General features: G+C 36.5%; 1 protein-coding gene across 3 annotated transcripts in view; it reads left to right on the forward strand.

The window, feature by feature from the left end:
• Positions 1-24582, forward strand: part of CSMD3 (CUB and Sushi multiple domains 3) — a 782968-nt gene that overhangs the window by 735224 nt on the left and 23162 nt on the right. For all 3 annotated transcript variants that reach the window (XM_072852006.1, XM_072852007.1, XM_072852008.1), the window contains 5 exons: positions 367-543; positions 7626-7805; positions 11595-11768; positions 15454-15627; positions 15884-15957. In XM_072852006.1, coding sequence (XP_072708107.1) covers positions 367-543; positions 7626-7805; positions 11595-11768; positions 15454-15627; positions 15884-15957 — 779 coding nt within the window. The remainder of the gene's footprint in view (positions 1-366; positions 544-7625; positions 7806-11594; positions 11769-15453; positions 15628-15883; positions 15958-24582) is intronic.

The following is a 24582-nucleotide window of genomic DNA, read 5'->3' on the forward strand; positions in this document are numbered from 1 at the left end:
ATGCTATAAATGCATACATACTATCGATTCAAATTAAATCTACAATGATAATTGTAGATCAGGCATTTTCTTATAATTGGGAGATTGTCTTCACAACTAAACTAGCTTTTCTTTAACGCAGATTTTAAAGTTAAATTTGTAGGCTGTGTTTCCTTACATACAAAAGAGTAAAACCAAATAATTTATGCAAACAGCTATTTACTGTACAACACGCCTTATCAGTAGGTGGTGAAACTTACATTTTTCAGGACAACAACATGAATTTCTACCACATAACACTGCTGGCAGCAGGATTGTCCTTAGACATTACTATTTCAAAAATCATCTTTAATACATTTTAAAAATATTTGACATTTTGCTTTATAGCTGTGCAGTGTGGTAATCCAGGAACAACCGCTAATGGAAAAGTATTTCGTATTGATGGAACTACATTCTCTAATTCAGTAATTTATTCATGCATGGAAGGATACATACTCTCTGGATCATCTGTAAGACAATGCACTGCCAATGGAACATGGTCTGGATCTTTGCCAAACTGCACAAGTAAGACACATCTCTAATGAATAGTCTTTGTTTTTCTCTCATCTGAAAGACAATAAAGTAAAATATAGAACTTTAAATTAAGTCTTCAGCTTTTTCTTGCACTACTTCATACATAATTTTGTACATGAAACACTTTTTAAAAATATAGTGCTATGAGAAGATGCGGGATATGTTTTTTTAAAGACAGACATAGTATAGTAAAATATATAGACTGCTGTTACAGTTTAAAGGAGTTGTGTGGTTACATAACCTACCTACTTTAATTGTTTCCTAGTATATATTTTAAATCTTGTTTATGTTTTGTGATATGTCATACTCAGACATTATTCTTTTAATTGCTTTTCTTCATCATGAAAACTTAGCAGTATAATATTCTGGTCTTCCAGAGGGCAGTAAATAAAAACCTTGGAATGAAAGCTTGAGAATTCTTTTTGTAGTGACTCTGAGGCCAAAACTGTTGTTTTGCTCTCACGTAACATCTTCTGTTTGGCCTCTTCAGCAACCTTATACTTGCTTTGGTTACTCAGATAACAGAAGCTGTTTCAGCTTCTCTCACATTCATACTAAGCATTTTGCTACAGTTTATTTTCAAGCCCATCTGTTCCTGCTTTATTACATGTCCTAGTTCATCTTTTAGTAACAATTATGAAAATTTTACATTTATGTGACACATGAGACTGCCTATCATTTTGAGGAAATATATCCTCATCAGGGGTATAGCAAACTGTTGCTTAAATTTTGAACTAGTACCCTAGTTTTCATAGAGCTGGCTACTTTACACACTTATAGCAACCCAAATAGAGGCCAAAAGTAAGATGATAAAGAAAACTTCTCCTTCCTGTGTTGTTTTTAAATCCATCTTTAATGGTAACCATGTGAACAGCTGCTTTTGCAGTCAGCAAACCTGTGAGAGAGCCCAATATTTTTATTTATTTATTATTTTCCAAGTTGTAGTGAGAACCAGATTATTTGTACCAAGGATAAAGGTGTTTTGTGATGATAACTGCATCTATATTTTTTTCTTGTATTTTAGAATGACATTTAGCTGAAGTACATGCTAGAACAGTCTTCTCAAAAAACACTACTCAGGTAGAAACTTGGGATTTTGCTTAAAACCTAGGAAAATGGCTTAACAGAGAAAGTATCCTAAAAAAACAAAGAGAAGCATTGTGAAGATTATATGTAATAGAAAAAATATTCTATTTAATTAATATATAGGTATTTTAACTTTGTTATATAATAAATCTATTAACATTCCTAATACACAGTTCTGTCTCTGTTATGATTACACATCTAAAAAGTATATCCCCTTACACTTTATTCCAGTGATAATTTTATTTAGGGGGTTTTAGTTATATGCATAGCCTCTGGCGTGGTCAGAATATGAAAAGAATGATTGAATAAAAATCTTACCAAAAAAGGTATGAACTCTGAGAATCTCAGCCTGACTAATTTCTGCCTTTTTGATCATTGCTGACTGTTAATTAATTCCGAAATGGGGGTGGAAGTGCTACTAGATGCTACAGCCTGTATCTAAGCTGATACAGGTACTAGCAGCAGCTCTAAAATACCCAGAAATGGAGCGGCATTTTACAGCACTGCAGAATGGCTGAGGTCGGCAGTCACCTCTGGAAATTGTGTAGTCCAGCCCCTCTGCTCATGGCAGGATCAGCCAGAGCAGGTCACTCAGAGCTGTGTCCAATCTGTGTCCTTCTCTACAGACCTTTAATTCTACTGTTCCCTAGCACATCTAAATATAAAATTAAAAATATATTAAACTTCATCATACTTAACTTGCTATGTTCTCTCTTATGACAATATATCAATGTTAAATCATTAATAGATAATTAACAAGAGTTAACGGACAATATTAGCTAAATAGCTAGTTAACAGATCATGAGTTAACAACCCCCTCTCCTTCTCCTGCCAGTTTTATCTCCAGGTCTATAAAATATGCCTGAAAAATATTATCTATTGTAAGGGAAAAATTTTCTCATGATGATTTCAAAGTGTATCCAAAGCAGTAGAATTGGCAGTGCCAACAGACTTTGTTGACAGGGCAGGTTTTATTTTTTTTTTTTCCTAACTGTCCCTACCATGCTGTCGTGGTTTAACTCCAGTAGGCAGCTAAGCCCCACACAGCCGCCCACTCACTCACTCCGCCCCTAGTGGGATCAGGGAGAGAACTGGAAGGGTAAAAGTGCAAAAACTTGTGGGTTGAGTTAAACACAATCTAATAGGTGAAGCAAAAGCTGTGCCTGCAAGTAAGGGAATTCACTACTTCCCATTGGCAGGCAGATGTTTAGCCATCTCCAGAAAAGCAGGGCTCCATCATGCATAGTGGTTTCTTGGGAAGACAAACACCACAACTCTGAATGTCCCCCGCTTCTGCAGCTTTTACTGCTGAGCACAACGTCATATCGTGTGGAATATCCCTTTGGTCAGTTGGGGCCAGCTGTCCCAGCTGTGTCCCCTCCCAACTTCTTGTGCACCCACAGCCTACTCGCTGGCAGGACAGCATGAGAAACAGAGAAGGCCTTGATGCTGTGCAAGCACTGTTCAGCAATAGCTGAAACATCCCTATGTTATCAATGCTGTTTTCATCACAAACCCACAACACCATATGAGCTACTATGAAGAAAATTAACTCTATCCCAGACAAAACCAGTACACATGCTCTCCATTTTTTACTATGACAAGATTTCAAAAAATTTGCTTATTGCCTGTTCAAGTCATGGAACCTCATGGAACCACTGCAGGTTTCCAGAACAGCTTAGGCAAGCACCTGTCCCCAGTGGCTGTCACGGGTAAACAGCAACCTGCAGCAACCTGATCTCGATGTTGGTGTCCATTTAAGAACCATGCAGTTTAGAGCTCTTACCTGCCTCATTATCTCACACTTCCTCACTCCCCCTCAGGGTTACATTTGGGGAGTTTTCTGCTCTCCTGGGAAGGATGGGTTCAAAGTCCTGTTAGTTCATGCTGTGCCACTGTTTGTATGAAACTCAGGTGTTATCAGTTAGGGTCATCCCCTGACATTTGTCTCCACACATCTCCTCCTTTTCTAGGATCTTCCCCAATTCCAGGTTCTTTTCTCCAGACAAGATCTTCACCTTCTTTCTGGGCCCCAACACCACTTTAAGCAGACACATAACACATATCAGTGTACTAATTGATTGTTCTGTCTCATGTCTCTAATAATAGGAAGATTCAGGGTATGCCACTTTTGTTTAGTCCAGGTGTTATCAAAATTTACAGCCAGCTCATACTTATTACAGCTACCAAGTAATGGGCTGCTTCTTGTGTATTATTGAAAATGCTGGTTTTTAGAGCTACCACTATAAAAAGATAATAGCATAGATAATCTTATGACCCTTTAGATGCTGGGAGCCCTGGGCAGTGTAGCATTCAGCAGGATTCTGACCCATGTGCAGCATGCCATGCAGACCTTGTCCATAGCAAAGATTCTCCCCTTTCGGTTGTTCAAGCTATTATAGGATTTTCTTACAAGGAAAGAACTCTATAATTTCTACAGTCAAACAGAAACAATGTTCTCATGAGAACTTCTTGCTGCACTGCTAGATAAAAAGCAAGGGCATGCAGCTGGTGTAATTGCTCATACTGAGCGGGAGCTGCCTGCAGCTCCTCTGTTGCAATCAGCTGGCTGAGGCTGTGCCCTAGCCAAGGGCTCTGTGCAGCACAGCACAGGTCTGAAGGCCATGCTGGATGTGCAGCACAGTGCAGCACAGGCCTGGGGCTCCTCAGGTTAACTGTACTGTGGATCACTGACTCCCTGATGCACAATGGTCTACTGGTCAGGATCACTACAACAATTTAAGCTGGTTTCTGCCTACCACAGTGACTTAAGTGGAGGTGGTCCAACTTTGGGTCATTGGATGGAGTACTTGAGCAGGGCAGTTGGACAACATGACCTCCAGAGGTCCCTTCCAGCCTCACCATTCTGTGATTCTCTGACTGTCTGAATCTGTGAACTTCAGAAAAGGCCACTGAGCCTTCTAAGTAGCTACTACATGTTTCTTTTAGTTAAAGCTTTATTCCTATGTTTATGACAAAACACAGTATCTCAGTAAAACCTAGGTCACCTCCTTACATCTGCTTTTACTTTCTTTGAAAGCCAAATGCTGCAGTATAAGAAAAAGAGCAAAAGGATCTTTTCCTTACCACTCCTAACCCACCTCTATGAACAATTCTAGTGTTACAGCACAGTAATATGAAGAATGACTTTTTTCACCCTAAGTCTTTTCTTTCATGCAACTTTTTTTCCTACAGTAAAATGAAGACTAGTAAGTACCAAAGGGCAAAAACACATGAAAGAAAATCAGGTCTAGTTTTGTTTTCTTTTTCTTTGAAATATGGCTTGAAAAGTTAATGATAGGAAGGTAGGAATTTTGAGAAGGTAGAACAATCTAGAGATCTGCTAAAGCCATGGTGGCTCTTGCTGTATAACGGATCAATGTTAAAGTGTCAGTAGCAGGAAAGGGTACAATCATTACAGTAACAGCAACAGTGGAAGAAGCAAAAAGTTTGTATTAATGACCAAAGGAAAGAAATTGAGATTGTAAGGAAGGTGAATGAAAAGCTAAGAACATGGTTTTAGTTGGATTTAAATAAACAACAAAAGTAGTTTTCAACAGTATAAAATAAACGGATAGTTTGTGGAGCTGTTTGATCATATATGGTGTATGGTGTTTGCACGTTCTTAAATTCGTAAGGCAATGATTTGAAATATTCTTCATACAGGAAAATCTAAAGGGGTGAAACAAGGATTAGGGAAAAAAGGACAAAGGCAGGAGCATCATGTTGTCATCTAGTCAAAACAATAATATACCTGGAAAAATGTCAAGGATGATTTTACTTGAATTTGCAACATTAAGGATAGTAAAATGAATATGTCGAATAAAGGAAGGCAGAACATGTAGAGTATTTGAATATACTCGTGTAACTAAGAGAAACAGTTCTGTCTGTCACAGCTCTATATTTTTTGAAGAATGACAAAATCTATGACTTTTTAAGTTTAAAAAAATTTTAAAATTACCGTGTTACTAGGTAAAATAAAATAGGCTGATCTCCAATTTTCTTTATCACTGCACTAACTACCTTCAGACTAACTGAGATAACCCTGTGGTATGTTTTATAGTCTCTTCTATATCCATAGACAGCAATCATGTGAGACTTTTTTTTTAAGATTTGATACATGCAGCTTAATTAGTATCTGATCACTCAGACTGTGATAAACTGTAGAGCAGGCATACTATATACTTTGGTTTCTGTCCTGGTTTTGGCTGGAATAGTTAATTTTCTTCCTAGCTGGTATAGTGCTGTGTTTTGGATTTAGGATGAGAATAATGTTGATAACACACTGATGTTTTAGTTGTTGCTCAGTAATGTTTACACTGGTCAAGGACTTTTCAGCTTCCCATGCTCTGCCGGGCGCACAAGAAACTGGGAGGGGGCACAGCCAGGACAGCTGACCCAAACTGGCCAAAGGGCTATTCCATACCATATGCCGTCATGCCCAGTATATAAACTGGGGGGGCTTGGCCAGAGGGCAGCAATCGCTGCTCGGGGACTGGCTGGGCATCGGTCGGCGGGTGGTGAGCAGTTGCATCACTCCCCCCCCGTGCCCCCCTGGGTTTTTTTCCTCTCTCTCTCTTGTTGTTTTCCTTTTCATTACAATGTATTTTTATTATTATTATTATTATTATTATTATTATTATTGTTGTTGTTGTTGTTGTTGTTGTTGTTGTTGTTATTATCTTTATTTTATTTCAGTTATTAAACTGTTCTTATCTCAGCCCACGAGTTTTCTTACTTTGTTTTTTAGATTCTCTCCCCCATCCCACCAGGGCGGGGTGGGGGGGAGGGTGAGCGAGCGGCCATGTGGTGCTTAGCTGCCGACTGAAGCTAAACCATGACAGTTTCTCAGTTCCCCAATTATTTAGAACAAGGAACCTGGCCAGAATATGTTACAGCCATGTAGTCATGCATTTTCTCATTTTGGAAACCATGGTACAGACAGGGTGCCATTCACATCAGTCATGCTTTGGCATTGAGTTAGAAGTGTCCAGGATGTGCTTTCTGCCCAGGAAACTGCCTCCCACAATTTTCCAGAAGTAATAACAGTGCTGTAGGGGGATTGTCAAGTTCACTATAAGATAAACTGTAAAACACATAGGTGCTGTATTTTGTATGAACTAGATTTTTTTTCCCAGTGTTTGTTTTTTTTCCTGAAAACAACAGCTTTTTATCATTGCCACTAGGGTCCTCAAGATTTCTTACTCTGAAAACTGTTCCAGAAATTGATAAATACAATTGACCAGATCTGAGAGAAACTTACCTATTTTAACATTATTCTCAGATTATAATGATATAACTCTTTATTAACTCCTTGTGACTATTTAATGTCATTAGCAGGTTAAATTATCTCCTGACACTAGAAGTCACAAGAGGTTTTACAACCACTCCCATTCATTAAAGTACTATAGGCCTAATTTTGGCACTGGCCATGGCCATGTTTAGGGGTTGCCTGAACATTCTCATCTGTTTATGTACGTAGTAACCATGTGAGAATTTACAAGGTGGGAGCTTTTTGCAGACATATATCTTAAATTTTCCAGACTGTGTTTCCATTCAGGATGTACCCATGGAAAAGTAAACTAAACAATAGATATCTGCTTCTTTAATAATGAAATCTGAACTGATAGGAAAATTTGAGGGTATCAAAGGGTAGTAGTGACATATGGATTATTTCTTACCTTTTTTTTCATTTTATAATCTTGAACTTTTACTTATGAAAATTGTACAGTTCATTACTTCTACTGTTGAACAGATGTATTGATGTTCTCCAAATATAACTATTATACAGCTCCACATGTTGTGTTTGGCAGCTAATTCAGATGACATATATGTTTATCTTCTCTTGATGGAGAGAAGATTCATGATACTTTTTCCTTCTCCTTTTTTCCCCAGTAAATTCCTAGTTTTGCCCTATGTTTTTCCCCTCATATATAAATAAATTACATTTAGGTTTTAAAATCTGTTCCTCGACTATTTACTTGCAGTTATCAGTTGTGGAGATCCAGGAGTCCCAGCCAATGGCATGAGATATGGTGATGATTATGTTGTTGGACAAAATGTTACTTATATGTGCCAACCTGGTTATACAATGGAATCAAATAACTCCTTAATTCGCACTTGTACCAGCAATGGCACGTGGAGTGGAGTAATCCCAACATGCAAAGGTACAACATTTATTTTGATTGTCAACTATTTCTTCTATGACATTTACAACCACTGTTTATTGTAATGAGTCAGCCAAATATTTCCACAGAAATCAAAACTTACTGTTAGTATGAATATACTGAATTGATTTTTTGGCTGCAGGAATGGTGACTTCATCCTTTGCTTCTTTTCCCTTTTATTTTTTTATACCAGCACAGTATATTGAACAGTTTTTTGTAGCTTTATAGAACATTTTGTTACTCTGCTGCTAAACTGAATTAGCCAATATGAAACAATGGTTTAGATTTGTTTGTTTGCTTGTTAAGGTTAGCATGTCATACCAAAAATGGCCTTATATATATCTCCATCTTTACAAAAAGACCTCTCAAGCATGTGATAGACACCTTTGGGAAAGGTCTGCATATATACAACTGAACTTTGCCGAAGGCAAGTTGTTCTGGGTTATCCTATCCATAATACTAAGATTTTTCTCTGATCTAGATGTGCACCTTTGAGCATCACTGTACTGTATCAACATACTCAGCAAAAAGACTAAATCCTTCTAGCAAATTCCTAATAAACATTTTTCTGCTTCATGTTATTTTCTCTGCTGTGAAAACAAAGGATTAATCTCAAAATCTTCCTTTTCTCTCTTTTGCTAATTGCATTCCTGATTTTTCTGTTTTATTGGATTTTTTTAATGCTCTCTGCTGAAATTTAAACAGCAAAAAATCTGAACGTTACTGAAAGACCACTTTATCTGTGTCATCAAAATAATTTTCTCTGAGAAACTTGCTTGCTAAACCCTAAAACATCTTTTCTCTAGAGTAATTTTCCTCACTCTTCCTGATACCACAGCTGTAGAGAAGCAGCATTACCATTTTAGTGTTTTCTTTCTGGGTTTACACTAAGTATGTCTGATCTCTATTCTTTTAAAATTTAGTCGGCTAAGTTTGTACTCACTTTGTTCTCATCTATCTTCCTTCTGTTTTGTTTTCAGGAAGTACCGTTACATACCTGCTCAGCAGTTCTCATTTTCCTTCCTTGAATTCATTCATCAAAACAAATCAAATAATAAATTTCAAATCTCCACCCCATTTGCAATTACTTTCCTTGCTGAGTACAATTCTCCCAATATCTTACCAAGTCCAGTTTAATTCTAACTCACCTTTGAGGATATCAATTTTTAAAGCTATTTTCCCAACACATTCCTGAGGATGTCAGACTTCGCGATCCTCTTAACAACTAACTTTTTTTTCCATTTGTATTGTGCTCTTAGCCAGGCCCAGCTTCAATTACAAAACTGATTTTAAGAACCGAAGAATGGCCGTATTGGTCCTATTGACCAAGAGTCTGTCTGTCTCCAAGACTGGCTGTAAACAAACAGCTAAGAGATCATAAGACAGAATGAGTATTTATGATATAGTATCCCAGCCTCAAATTCTTAGGGACTACTTAGGGACACCTAACTGGGAGCAGGACATCTAACTCTGATTTGATTCAAACAGAACCATACGAAGAAAGAGTTAGACTGTCAATTTTGGCTTTGAGTTTTCGAGTCTTTCTGGTTTTAGGTCATACATATTTACGGCTTGTATAAATACTAGATAATAATCATATGCAGAATCTCTAGTGTTCTCAGAATTTCTTTCTACTCCACACAGGTTTGTGTGAGTGCACTGTGTAAGTTAATAAGACCCATTTCTTTGACTGTGTAAATAAAAGTAATATATAATATGTGGTAGTGTGTTTGAAACATATAACAATTAGTTCTTACTGTCAGGAGGAAGTGCCAGGGTTCTCTGGTACCATTTAGTCAAAATGATTGTAAAATGAACTGGGCAGAAAATGGATGCATAATTGTCACCAGGCCATTGAAAAGGAAGATATAAATAATTCTCTAGCTTTGCCTAGTTGGAAAAGGATGTATGTTCATCAGCAACTAAATATTCAACTATTCAAGCATTGTCTTTTCTGCAGACTTGCATCTGTAATATACTTTCAGCTCTTAAACTGATAAATATTGCTGTACATATTTATGGCCAAAATACTTAGAGAGGCATTCTGTGTTGTTGCTGGGTGTTGTTTTGTTTTGCTTTTTTCACCCCCAAATTCTGATATTACACCTATTTTCATGCTACTTCTTCTGTCTCCTTTCCTAATTATTGACCTGTATTTCTTCCTTTATTATTCAGCTCGGAAGTTAAAACATACAGATCCTTTTAAAAGGACTAGTCATTAAGCTCTTGGAGAATGCAGACAGACTTTTGCTGCTTGGAGTACTTATTTTGACTTAATTTTATTAAAGCATCATGAAAGTGTGGCAAAAAGCTATCATGTCCTTTTCTGGGTTGGTTTGTTGTTTTTTTTTTAAACCATGAACCAGAGCAAGAGAAACAGAAAGTATAAAAAACAGGGCCTTAAAATTTAGATTTGGTTTACTGGTTGGCAAAGGTTTATTTGATAATAGTACTACTTTCATGCCGCATTCTCAAACAGCCATGAATGATGCTGCAGTGCATCTTTGTGGTATAAATAGTTGAGATTCTCTCACTGAAGAGTATAACAAGAATGGAGAAATGGTACATGGTGAACCTTCTGCAGATCACATTCAAATATGCAGTTGTCCTGATCTAGTGCTTCTGACTTCTTTTGAGCCTGAAAGATGACAGCTGTCTAAACATAAGTTTAAAGGTTATGAGTGCAGCATTTAATTTCCTCCATTATTGTGACCTGTGTGTTCTCTGCTTTATTTTTAGTCACCACCTCGTCTCATTTACCCCAACTGTCTCCACTAAATTAAATCATACTAGTTTCATTTGCTTTCTTTCTCTTTTGCCAGCAGTTTCTCCCAGCTTTTCTCTTTCTTACCCCTTTTCTCTTTCTTAGTCATTCTAGAAACTTTGGCCTAAATTTCCCCCTTTCTGTTTTTGATTGAGATTTTTTTTCATTTAACTTCTTTTATACCCATTTTCCTTCAGCTCTCAATTAGCAATTATCTGTTACTACCCCATTATCCAGTGAATAACACTTTTATCTTCATCACTACAGTTATGTCTGTGTATTTCTACTGTCCTCCTGTGGTGTTTTTCAGTCGTGTTTCCTACAACTGAGTAGAAGATATTTCTATTTTTTCCTAGCAGGCCTGGAAATGAGAAGCTATACTGAAATACTTCTTGTTGGCCTTTTTAGAGTAGCAATACTGACCATTTCAAGAGGTTGCAAATCCTTAAATTTTCTCCCTCTAGCTAGAAGCTAGATGCTTTTTGGTGAGGAGCTATTCATTAAGCAAATACTAACCAAACTGTGGTACTTAGAAACAGGCTTTCAAGTCATATTTTGGAACAATCATACTGGAATTTCATCCCTGTGCATTAATATCTAGCAAATGCCTAAGCTGGTTAACAGGAACAAAGTATTTGACTATTACCACGGTAACTAAAGGTAATTGTACGCTATGTTGTCTAAGCAGACAAACAAAATAGTTTTGTAGTATACTACCAGACATATCTTAAATGTTGTACACTTCATAGTCTCCATACTGATTCTTAGGTAGTCTTCCTATTTGGTTTGATGCAGCATCCTGTTTTATTTAAGACACTTCATCAATCCGCCACTGTCTCCTAAATGGAGGAAACCAGAAGTACTTACTTCAGGAAATGTGACAAGAATACAGTGAGGAAGGTAGCATGTCCTGACTGTATTGTCCTCTAAAAAAGGTGAAATTAGCACATATGGTTCTTCTAGTAATTGTGTACACTGGGGATATTTACAGCAGCTGGGCCTAATTATTTTGAATATTATTGCAGCTGTTACCTGCCCAACTCCTCCGCAGATCTCTAATGGAAGGCTGGAAGGAACAAACTTGGACTGGGGATTTAGCATTAGCTATGTCTGCTCTCCAGGATATGAACTCTCTTTTCCCGCTGTTTTGACTTGCGTTGGGAATGGAACATGGAGTGGTGAAGTACCTCAGTGCTTGCGTATGTATTTACTTTATAGTCTGTATTTATTTATTCAACTATAGTGCCTTTTTCCTCTTTGAAGTTTTCACCTTTTTTTTTTTCTTACCCCCCGCCCCAGCAGTGGCTCAGTTCATTTCAAACCTGGAACAAATACAATCCTATATTTTGCAAAATTGTAACATAATTTGTAGATCAGGGAAGACATAGGAATATCTGTAAATCCTTTGTGAGCATATAGGAAGCCTTAAACACAAACACAAAAAAAAAATTACAGGCAATGCATACCAAATGATCCAAGGCAAAACAAGATTAAGAGGTGCTGTCTTGTTTTCAGATCCAGCTACATATAGAATAGAGGAAGTTTCATTATAAGCTTTTATTTGCTCATTACTCATCCTAAATTTTCTGTGATGTCACAGAGAGTTTTTTCTGACAGTAATGTTGACTAGGCCCCAGGGCGATTCCTTGACAATTGTCTATTTTTCCCCCTATGCTAAATTAAGTTATATGTTTTATGCAGTAAATTTTGTTAACCTGAAAGTTTTAACATTGATGGATTTTTATATTGCTACAAATTTCATTACAATAGCAAATGTGACTTTTTCTTTAGGTTGGTGTCATTCCACTCAGTATTTAAAAAATCTTTTTAAAGAAGTGATTGCATTGCTTCTGAGAGATATTCAATTGATTGCACTGAAGAAGGAGGTTCTGTAGTTATTTGCAGAATAGCTATACGACTGAAATTCTGTAATGGTCTTGAGCAAGGAGTCTAACTGGAAGAGGGTAATTTCATCTTTGTGGCTTTACAGTTTCTGAAGTTTAATTCGAGCTTGCCAAGTAGCTGAGCTTGCCAGGTAGCTTGCTAAATGTTGCGAAATGCAGTTCTCCATTCTTTTATTATTTTTTGCATTCTTCATCTCTCCCTTTCAAAAATGTTCTTTGTTTTTGCTATATCCTACTACCGTGAAAGCATATCATATAGATGATATTTTCTTTTCCTTTTTTTCCTAATGATATTCTCATATCATCAACAACAGTTGCTTAGTGCTGCTGAAACTGTATGTGCCAGAGCTGGAACATGGTGAAAGGCATTGTTTCTAGAAGAAAAAACCCACCTATTTGTTAAGTTCTCTAGATGGAGCTCTTCTACAGTCCACTATATTATGAACATTAAAGACCATGAAAAATTCTTTTAATCATTTGTTCTTGATTGAAATATTGTGTCCTTACATTCATTTTTGGATACCACAAGCTATTTGTCATCTTCGAGGTTGGAATACTCAATATTGCAATATGCTCTGAAAAAGGGGCTCCACCTTTAAACTTTTTAAAAGGTATAGTTAGCACAGAATACAGCTGCATGGGAATTAAAGGCTGTTTCATGCAGAGATTACATTAACTGAACGTTGTTGATGTGCAATGGTTACCCATTGGCTTGCAAGATAAATCAATTGACAGCCAGTGTTTGTCAAAGAGCTTAAACTAGCTGCCATCTGGCAGAAATGAGAGGGAGCTGGTGAAAGTAATTCTCAATGAGCAATGTTTAAGCAGTCCCTGACATCAGAAATTTAGTTCCCAGCTTGGTTCCATAAAGCCTGTAGCTGAAGATACGCAAGGTATAGTTATAACATGGAATAATTATTCAGAATGGAATATGTTCATGTCTTTGGTTGTGTATTTGTCATCTATGACCTAGTAAATTTGTCCGCTTAATTATTCATATAGTAATTTGAGTAAAGGACTGCTGTTTTTATAAGCTTGGCAATAGATGGCAAAAAAAATATAGGCCTATGCCTGAAAATTTCTAACTACAGATATACAACTTGCTGTTAATCAATTAAATGTCTTTGAAGAATGATACTAACTTCACAGCCTCAGTGTCAGAGCTCCACAGCCTTGTCTCTGTTGAAGGCTCTCAGAGTCCTTAGGTAAATATTTCCATTGGGAGTGGGAGAACTCACAGAGCTTCCAGTTTGCTGCAACTTTAGTTTGTTCTGTAGTCCCCTGTTCCAATATCAGAGGAAAACTGCCATGTTTTACCATGGTGCCTGATTTCCATGGTTACCTATATAGAAGGCAGATATTCAGTAGCTATTCAAGGACTGGGTAGAGCTGACTGACAACTAAGTGGTGAGTTTACTTAGTTTTATAAAAAATTAATAAAATTACCAAAAAACCAATTTTTAATGTCAGGATCTTTTTTCCTTGAGAGTGGTTGCTACTTTGTTGGTACAAAGACCTGTTCAGGAGAAAATGTCAAGCCTCTATGTTAAAAATCTCTAAGTGTTTTGTGTATTTTCAAATTAAAACTTCCACAGAATTTTCTAATGAAAACATAAATTACAATGTGATCTGTCAATCACACAATGATGTTCACTGTGTGGCACTATCCCCAATTCATAGATCTTTTCAGAATTTGGCCTATAGTTCTGCAGACAGTCCCATTCTACTTAAAGCCATGAAATTGTATATATTTCTGATATGTTATAGATTAAGCCCTTTTTCTTCAACAACATGTGTGTGAATGGATTTCCTGTACAGTCAGTGTCTGCAGTAACAGGTAGAGAGCAGGAGCATTTCATGTGAGCAGGTCCTTTGGAAAGCTTAAGGCATAGGTGACAAAGATAGAGATATTAGAAATGTATTTTGAAGGTGGTTGTTTAAGAGTAGTAATTGAAATTTTGTTTGTAGAAGAGAAAGATGGAGCAGAAAATTCCACTGTCTGTACAACATGCCTTTTTAGAAATATGTCATTGCACACCTGGGTTAGTGCTTTATTTTTTTGTGTGTATTCCAGCATTTTCTGTTTGATATGAAATTAGACTCTACAATATTGGAATTCATGGTGTGTTAGAGGATAACATAGTCTGATGGCACAGGGTTTACCATAGCTGATTGCATTTCCTGAATCAATTATTCAAAATCCAGCTTCTGACAATAATCAGTACTTTATACAGTAGAAGGAGGCCAGTAAATTTGCCAGCAGTGCATTTACTTAGTTGCGCTATCAACATAAGGAATCTTTAGATGATAGGTATAAAGTAAAAAGATCAATTTAAGAATATGTTCTTATGAGTCAAAATTATCCCACCTAATAACAGCTTTTTAGTGTTTGACTTTTGGATTGCTGCTGAAATTTCTTTACTATGTGGGGGTTTTTTTGTTAGTTATACTAACTTTCAAGTGTTGTACTTCCACACATACCAATTCTTATCTATCAGTGAAGGATGAGGAAGTAAGAATTTACGATTCCTAAAATCTGTCTGACAAATCCTTTAATCATACAAAAAAGTTGAGCACTGGGTAGGTGGCAGAAAGCAGGAGAGGACGGGAGATTGACATGAAGGTTTGGTACACTCTCTGATTGCTCTCTAATTGATGTGGTTTGGGGCAGAGGTGAATTGTGGATATTTGGGCCTTAATAAAACAAGTTGTGTAAGCTTGAGTGTCAACTTCAAGCTACTGACCAAGGCCACTATGTAGGCCTTTTGAACAGCTAGCAAAACTACTGCAAACTGAAGCAGACTAAAGATTGGCTATCTAGTGTCTCTTTAAATTCCTATTAAATGTTTCTGTATTTGACCTGTGTTTAATAAAATAAATATAAAATATGGAGTAACTACTTGACTGAGTTCAGGTAAGTGTTATTTTTGTGTATTTTAATAAATGACACATTCCATTTCTATCATGTCTTTTCTCACAGCAAAGTTTTGTGGTGACCCTGGAGTACCTGCTCAAGGGAAAAGAGAAGGCAAAAGCTTCATCTATCAGTCAGAAGTCTCCTTCAGCTGCAATCCTCCTTTTATTTTGGTTGGCTCCAGCACCAGGATTTGCCAAGCAGATGGCACATGGAGTGGTTCTTCTCCTCGATGTATAGGTAAGGTTACACTCATATTACTGAAGTTTCTTGAAATGCTTATTATTCCTTTTCCTGCTAAGTCAATCTAGGAGTTTTCAGCTATTTTGAATTATCCTGATTTTATTCTATACTCTTTAAGAATCAAGTCACTTTATTTTTCTTTTTATCATTGGCTTATTACATGTTGGACAAACTTAATTTTGTGATACATTCATGTAATTCATTAAAATACTGTAATTTGTTTTGTCTTTAATTTATTGTAATTTTTTTTAAGAACCTACTCGCACAGCATGTGAAAATCCAGGAGTCCCAAGGCACGGGTCACAAAACAACACATTTGGCTATCAGGTAGAGTATACTATTTTTTATTAACTTGGATAATAAAATATTTTTATATTACCTCAAAGTCTAGAAACTTCTGATTAGAGGTCCAGAAACTGCTCATGCCTTGTAAGAGCTGGTTGCTGGAGTGTTTCCTTATTTCTAGCTGTTGGATTACATTGACCTTGTGTCCCTATTAGCAATGTGCTACATGAAACCCTGGTGATCGAGTTCTGCTTGGTTTCACCTTGAAGGACCTCAGTATCTCCCCACCAATATATAAGTGCTCCCTACTGTTTATTAAGTAGGCTTTTTCTCCTGAACAGTGTGTATACTGTGTGCCAAACTGCCTGTGTAGCCATACTCTAAAAAACAGTGGAGTTTTTTTTTCCTGAGAGAAATTCTGTTGTTACATTTGGAAATGATGTGACCACAAATGAATCACAGAGTCACAGAGGCTGGTAGATACCCCTGGAGAGCTTCTAGTCCAACCCCCTTTCTCAAAGCAGGATCAGCTAGAGCAGGTTGATCCGGGCTGTGTCCAGGTGGTTTTGAATAGTTCCAGGGATGGAGATTCCACAGCTTCTCTGGGCAACCTGTTCCAAGTTGATCACCCTTACAGTGAAAATTCTTTTTCTAATTTTTAAACAGATTTTCCTATGTTTCAGTTTGTGCCTATTTCCTCTTGTCCTGTCATTGGACACCACTGAAAAGTCTGTGTCTGTTGCCTTTCCTGCCCCCAGTAAATTTTAATACACACTGATAAGATTCCCTTTGAGCCTTTTGCAGGCTGGACGATCCCAGCTGTTTCAGCCACTCCTTGTATGCCAGATGCTCTAGTCCCTTAATCACCTTTGTGGCCCATCACTGGACACAATGCAGTATGTCCCTGTATCTCTTGCACTGGTGAGCCCATCACTGGACCCAGCACCCGCTTGTGTCTCACCAGTGCTGAGCAGAGGGGAAGAATCACTTCCCTCAACCTGCTGGCAATGCTCTGCCTGATGCAGCCCAGGAGGATGTTGGCTGCCTTTTCTACAAGGGTGTGTTGTAGCAAATGTTGTTCGCATATGCTTCTGTTGGAAACAGAATTGTGAAATTGAAAATGCTTTGGAATTTCTGATTTTCTGAATCACAGAAGACACTGATGTCAGTGAGACGTTTTCATGGGTGAATGGTGTACACATGCAAATATGTGCCCTATAATTTGCTAGGAATCTCATAAGGCAGCTGCAAACAAACTAAGAGAGAGTCTAAACTATCCTGCTACATCTGTGTTTGGTGTCAGGGCAGAAAGCTCCAGCCACATGAAGAGGACTAGGCGGAAGAGTCAGCTGGCAGCTTCCCAGTTGTATGTGGTACCTGTCTAGTAGCAGGAGTTAAATAAAAACTGCAGATTGCCAGAAATGCAAGAAAGGGATGATTGAAATTTGAACAGATTTACAACATGAAATCAGTTTTTAAAAGCAAAGGTTATAGCTAAAGACTTTTCAAAGTTTAATGGCCAAAAGTTTCTTTGGTTTGTCATTTTGGTGGCCTTTACGCAGTACTCCTCCTGCTTAGTGATTGTTTTAGCAATCTTTGGGTTTCCAGATTGTGCTAGATCACAATCATATGTGAGTGGTAATATAATTGTCTCAATTTTCTCCAGGGAATGGGGTGCTGTTTCGTGCCAAGATAGAATATGCAGGGGCAGTCCTTGGGCTAACTTCCTTTGGGTATAATACAATATTATGCTAAAGGGCAACCCTTTATTCAACTGTGTAAGAAATGAATCATTGCAATGACCATTTTCTACAATTTTATTGTCACAGTTTCTCTGGCATATTAATGAGCTTTTTATCAGTGAAGAAGCTAATGCAGACTTTCTCATTTGTGGTGTAGTTGTTGTAGTTGTGAATGAAAGCATCACTCACAGCTAGCATGGAACTGTTAAAATACCAGGCAAAATGTCAACTGATAAATAATTTCTAAAAGAAGTGTAGCTGCCTGCAGAATTTACAACCTTGATCCCACAGTTGTAAGGTTAGTGCCTAGCAGATTTAAACTGTATGAGCTATAGTCTCCTTACCTAGCCAACAACTTATCCTCACACTCATGTAGCGGATTTGGTTTTACGTAGTAACTAAATGCTTGCATGCAATTTCTGGTTACTCTAAATATGATTGCTTAATTAATACAGAACAGGGTAGGAATATCGTTCGTACAGATTAAGCTGAGTTTAGCACTTTATTGGGTGGAAACGACAGTGAAAATGATCGGTTCTAGACAAGTTATTGTCTGTAGATCCTGGAAAGAAATATTACATTACCTTATATTCAATAATGCTATGACTCATTTAAACCACAAACATATTATAAATTAATTTATATTATGCTATAATTAACTTCCTGTATGAATGGGATAATAATGACTTTACTTCCATCCACAGCAGAAGGGTAAAAAATAGTTGTAAATTATCCCAAGATACTGAAGATGAGATGGCTTTGATTTTCTTTTGTCTAATAGATCCATTGTCTACCATTTTAAACAATAGAACAAAAGAGTTTATGCAAAATTAAGCAAAATGTTTTGCAATTGGCAAACACATAACAAGGAGTTGTTACTGTTGAATATATAAGATGGTTTTCTGACTCTAACCCAGGGTGGGTTTTTTTTTCTCTTTTGGAGGTTTGGTGGGGTTTTTTGTTTGTTTGTGTGTGTGTGTGGTTTGTTTTTTTTTTTTAACTTTCTTAAATCCTTCACATTTAAACTAATATTAATAGGGTCACTTATGTAACTTAATTGTTACATTTTTAATTTATATCTCTATCTCATTAAAAAAATCAAGCTGTAGGCTCACAGTGTAGAATTCAAGTCTTCATATGTGGAGTCTTGTTTTAAGTGCTTTTCAACAAATGACAATACCTCCTGTTTTACCTGACTATATCACTGGCTGTCACTTGCTTTTCACAATACTAATGTCAAGTCATGAACTTCCACAGCACTGTTTTTTTGTTCTTGTTGTTTCCCCTACTCTTGATTATCTGTGTTCCTACCTCATTGATTGCATTGAAAGTTCAGGCATATACAACATTATTCCAGGCTTGACTGAAAGGCATATCAAAACCTGACTTCCTGGAACCTACACTAACAAAAGCACAAATATCACCACCTCACATTTGAATGGTGTTTCAACTGTTAAATAGGAGCTTTGTAGCAAAGACGTAACAGAATTTTGCATGGATTTTATTGTTTGGTATTGAATTCAGCATGCAGAAGCAGATCAGGTTTTTGTGTGTTCAAATATAATATCAAAATACCAGTTTACTGCTACTTGGATATCAGGCATGGCATGTAAATGAGGAGCATCACCTGCTTTAGTTGTTATGAATATGTACTTCTAGGATGTTTACCTTTCATCTGAGTATTTTTCATTTGACAGATCTACCTTAACAGTGTGTTACAATGAAGACAAAATATCTTTAGAACTTAGTGAATACTGACTTCATCTGTAATCTGGAAAATAAATTGCTCCTTGGAAAGAAACTGTGGTTTTGAAATATTTCTTCAGATATATTGCTAGTAACAGAGAAAATTGCTTATAGCCCTTTCAACATAAGCTGTTGTAACACAAGATACTACTGAATTGAAGAAACAGTTTAGAACTGCTTAGACCAATCGGTCATATATGTAAGATTTATTACTTCTCATACTCTTCCAACATATGTTTTTGTAGAAATTCAGCTATTTTCCCCTACATTAAAGCCTGAAGGGAGCCAAAGGGCAGTCTGAATTTAGAAAGGAAAATGGCCACATTACAGTAGTGGTAGCTCTGCGTTAGCTCTTGGGTTCTATTTTATGAAATGCCATATGAAACTTGATCTGCAGATGTGGAGCAACCTTGCAAGTAATCTGCTTCTGTGAATGTAATGCTTATAAAAACTTTAGTGTTGATTCAATTTTAGGATGAAATTCCAAGAGAAGTGCTGTACTACCACAGTGTAGCTGTCTCCATTAGCACAGTTGACATCATCACTACATCAATGAAAATGTAATTTAAGCCTTATCAGACACCATGTAATTCTCCTAGTTCCTTCTGCTTCGCATGATCCTGAAGTCTATGGCTTCAGCCTGGTGTCAGTGGGGAATGTTAGTGTCAGAATCTGGAGTTCTTCACTGGCAGGAATGTGATTTTGCCTTTTTTTTTTTCCCCTTCTTTTTTTAAATTTTTTTTGGTCTCTGTCATTCTTGATACACCTGGGGTTATTTATGATGTTTCTAACACACTTTTACACCACCCACACTGCAGCTCCACATTATTTTTCAGTCTACTCTATAAGGTGCATTTCACCTATGTTAGATACTGTTCTTTTTTACCCCTGAAACATGATTTTGTCCAGGTCTGCATTTCTTTAAGTGACCATAGGTGAGTTGTTCACAGCAATGGGGTCTCCAGAGCCAAGCCTGTGTCACAGCTCATATCATACCCACACCTGTAGTCTTCTTCACAGTATCCTGTGTCTTCATTTCTCAAGGCCTTTGCTATCATTCCAGTGCCAGACCTGTATTTGTCCATACCACATCACGTTAGTGGTAAATAGCTTATTCTGCACATAATAGCTTCTTGTTACTACTATGGATATAAAGCTGTGGTTGTACCATACAAAGATAAAGGAAGGCACAAAAATTAGTTGTAGCCACCTGATCACAAGGAAATGTGAAGTTACAGCTAAACCAAGTTTAAAAAAAAACCCAAAACAAAACTCCAGGCAGTTCAAGACACTTTCAAACAAAGGAGGCCTGGCAAGCCTCTGCCCAGAGGTCTTTCAGACTCAATAGACTGTTGCTGGTAGTGGCAATACTGTATTACCGGGCTACCAAACTACAGATACAGCAAAGACTTAATGAGTCGTGTTTTCATTCACTTGAAATATGATGCTAAAAGTTAGTGAAGAGAAATAACTGACATTCCTTTAGCCTCTTGATCATTTGGCATGAATTGCTGGGGATAGAGAAGCTTGTTAGAATATCTTCCTGTTCTTTGGTAAACTGAAGTCTAAGAAAAAAATTGATTGTAGAGCAACTCATGAAGTTTAGAAATATCTTCTATTCTTATAAAGAATATAAGATATAATAAGGATAGTAATTTATTATTGTTATTTTTATCATTATTATACATTATTAGAATATTATTCTGGTGAAAAAAATGTATCTAGAGTACTATCCTTTTCTTTATAAATGGATGCAGGTTGATATTTATGCATTTTCTTCTCAGATTGCTATTTCTCCTGTTAGATAATAGCAAATATATGGTCTTTGGTTCTTAGCAAAAGGAAAAGTTAGTGGTGTTGATTTTGGGAATATCCAAACCATAACTGACACTATGCAAAAAGCAGCTATGGAACAGAGATGATCAAGCAGTATACAAAGAAATCTTTTTTTTTCAGGATTGGATGCAGAGACTGTTGAACATAGAGCAGTTCTTCCCTAAAACCAGAGAGTACAGTGAACAAAGATATTTCAGCTGTTTCCTCAGCTCTCCCCACTGGAGAGAATAGTGCTTCTATTCAAGCCGTATAACAAAAAATTATAACAAATTAGAACATCTCAAGACTGGGAATTTTTTAAGACCATAGAAGGCTATATTTTAGCGCCACCTGGTGCCTCTGGCACAAGAATATTGCAAAACAGACTTCCCAAAAAGTAATTTTTAAATTACTTTTTTTAATTATTATTTTTAATAATGATATATTGCTTGTAAGTTGTTTATTTTTTTTTAGGAGCAGGGAGCCTCATTCCTTTATTTACTTATTCATTATCTTGAATAGAGTGGCAGCACTTCTAAAAAATTCTTTATCACTTGAGCAACTGCTGTATTTTTGATGCTACTTTTAGGGTTTATGCATGTAAAGGTAGTGTTTCCCTAACAAGGCTAATACAGGTGACATCCAATTTTTTTGAGGAAATAAGGAAAACAGTTTCACTAGTAGTTACTGTTTTGGATAGAAAAATTGGTATTGCAACAAGTTGCAATATCAACAATGGTTTGTTTTGAGTTTTGTTTGTTTGCTGTGGGTGTTTTTTTGGTTGGGTTTTTTTTTTAAATTGTGGAATGCTAGCAACTCAACCTTTCCACTTACTTGGCAACTTAAGCCATTTCCTTATCTCACTGATATGTTTGTAGTACTAAAGAACTGGTCTGATGTTTAGGCAACCAAGCTTCAGTGAAGCCATAAGGTAGGCAGAGCTGCAGTGAAGATGTTCAGACAGTGGAAAAAATTTCTATGCATTTCTTGGTTCTGCGCTTCAGGTGAACAGTTTTCCTTCAATATATCTGTCCAGCAGAAGATTCATTTCATAAAGAACTGATCCAAAGTCATGAATAGGCAGCTAAAAAAGAGAAAGACATTACAGAAAATTGAAAAAACACACCTCCTTCCTTTTTTCACTGTTACCCATTGAGTCTTGTAGGTCTAAAGACTTTATGGACATGATTTTCCAGCCCTTTCAACTCACAAAGTGTGAACTTTCTGTTCAGACCATTCTTGATGAGTAGCATTACAATATACTGAATTTTACTGAATATACTGAATTATTTTATTTTTAATCTATTGACTTTTTATTCCTCTAAAAGGATTCTATACAATGACAAATTTATTTTAGGTAATATACTGCTAAAAAGTAGGTGAAAATTTCAAGACTGCAGTTATCTGATTAATTCAGTATTGCCCATATTTAAGTAGTGTTGAGCTAATATATGAAAGATAATCACATTGTGAGAACTGTAGAACTCTCAAAAGAAGATACTTTTTTTTCTAAAAAGAGAATGTAGCACATAAAATGTTAATTGAAAATAAGCGAGGAGTGTCACCAAGCTGTTAAAACCGTAGAGTAGCTACTTCTGGAGTTGCTGTTGACTACTAGAGTTTGAATCTCTAACTTAGTTACAGTTTAGAATTAGATATCTGAGTATAAGTAGCCAATTAACCTCTTTACCTCATTGACTTCCATGATGTCCAGCTACTCCACATCACAAAACAATTTTATATTTTCTTAAATATTTTATATTTAGGAAGATCATACTTTCAACTATTCTTTCAACTTTGAAAGAATAAAGTGGAAAGAAAAATAAGTTCTTATTCAGATGTCTATTAAGAAACTACATTTAACTGTTAAGCTGAGGTTTGGTTTTCGTTGGATTTTTTTTGGTGTGAGCAAGGGTGAAAGGGTCCTGGTTTTAAAGACAGTGTTGAAGTATTTTCTTCCTCAATAGCTAAAGATTAAATAGGGCAGGTGTTCCTTCCACAGTTGTAAATAGAGATTGCTTCAACAGAGACAAATTACTGAAATGAACAAATCTTTCATAAGACTAGTACTTGTTGTAAAGTAATATATTGGTGGTGGTTGTTTTAACTAAGCTCTTTACCACACAAAATGTACTTCTATTTCTATTTGGTGCAACTTCTAAAACTTTTAGTGTTTTCCCAGTTTGTGCTTAATCATGAAAGTGATTTAGTGCATTTTCTTCAAAATCTTTTAAAAGTCATTACATAGCCCAGTGAGCACAGTAAAGAGGAAAAAAAAGGGAGATTAATTTTAAATCACATACTGTGTTGATGACCTACTATCCGTTGTTCATGGGTTATTATTAAATTTAATTCTGATGAGAAGCTTGAGCTGAAATGGAATAGTACTATAAAGTTTCAAATGACTACTTATAGCAGTGAAATGCTGTTTCCCAGGACCAAACTATTGTGAAAGAGTCCACATTTTACCTTTGGGTATCAATTTAAGTGTTATACATTTTAAAAAAATAATGAAAAAAAAAACCCAGAACCATAAATGTGCTGTCATATACAGTTCAAAGTTTTCAACTTCTTGCTTAAACATGATACAAATACATTAATACACGTCACTGCAGAACAGTAGATGTGATCTATGCACTTTAATATTTGAGTTAACCACTTATAGCATGTAATAAACTATGTAATAAGTATCTCTGAATGATATGCTTGTAATCTAATTTCCCTGCTTTTAATGGAAACAGAATTATTTGCATTTTCATCAATGTCACCATGACTGGACATGCTGAACAAGTTATTCTATGTTATGTTTGTGCAGAAACTGTTATTGACTAAAGAATTCTATTTTCCTTTTTATGCAATACATACCCATAAGAAGAATAATAATTAAAAACTAATCTCAGATGAATTGCTATTGTAAATTGTAATGTACTTGTGTTCCAGTTTCTATTATCTGTGTGGTATAAAGAATGATTCTTTTTTACCTCTTGTCATCAAAAAACAAAATTAAAATATTATAGGAACATTATAGTTTCTGAAGCATGAGGTAGTGTTCTTGACCAGGCCTTTCATGTTCTAATGAAATATTTCTCATTATAATTTGTGAATTCAACCAGCATTCCACAAAGAGGATCTAGTTCAGCAAAGGTCCAGCAGAATCCATTACCCATTTCAGCTCTGCGATTTCCCTGGCTTGCTGCAAGATTGCCTAACTGGCTCCTCCTTGGTCCAGAGCTAGGAAGCCACAGTAAGCTTGGTTTCCAAACTCACAGTGCCTCAGCTGTTGTGGGCCCAAAGCAACACACCAGAGAGACCACAGAAAACAAGGTTTTGATTCTCTTCCATGGAGGATTTCAGTTTTGGGGGG

Source organism: Ciconia boyciana, chromosome 2 (assembly GCF_034638445.1).
Source record: "Ciconia boyciana chromosome 2, ASM3463844v1, whole genome shotgun sequence".
NCBI lineage: Eukaryota > Metazoa > Chordata > Aves > Ciconiiformes > Ciconiidae > Ciconia > Ciconia boyciana.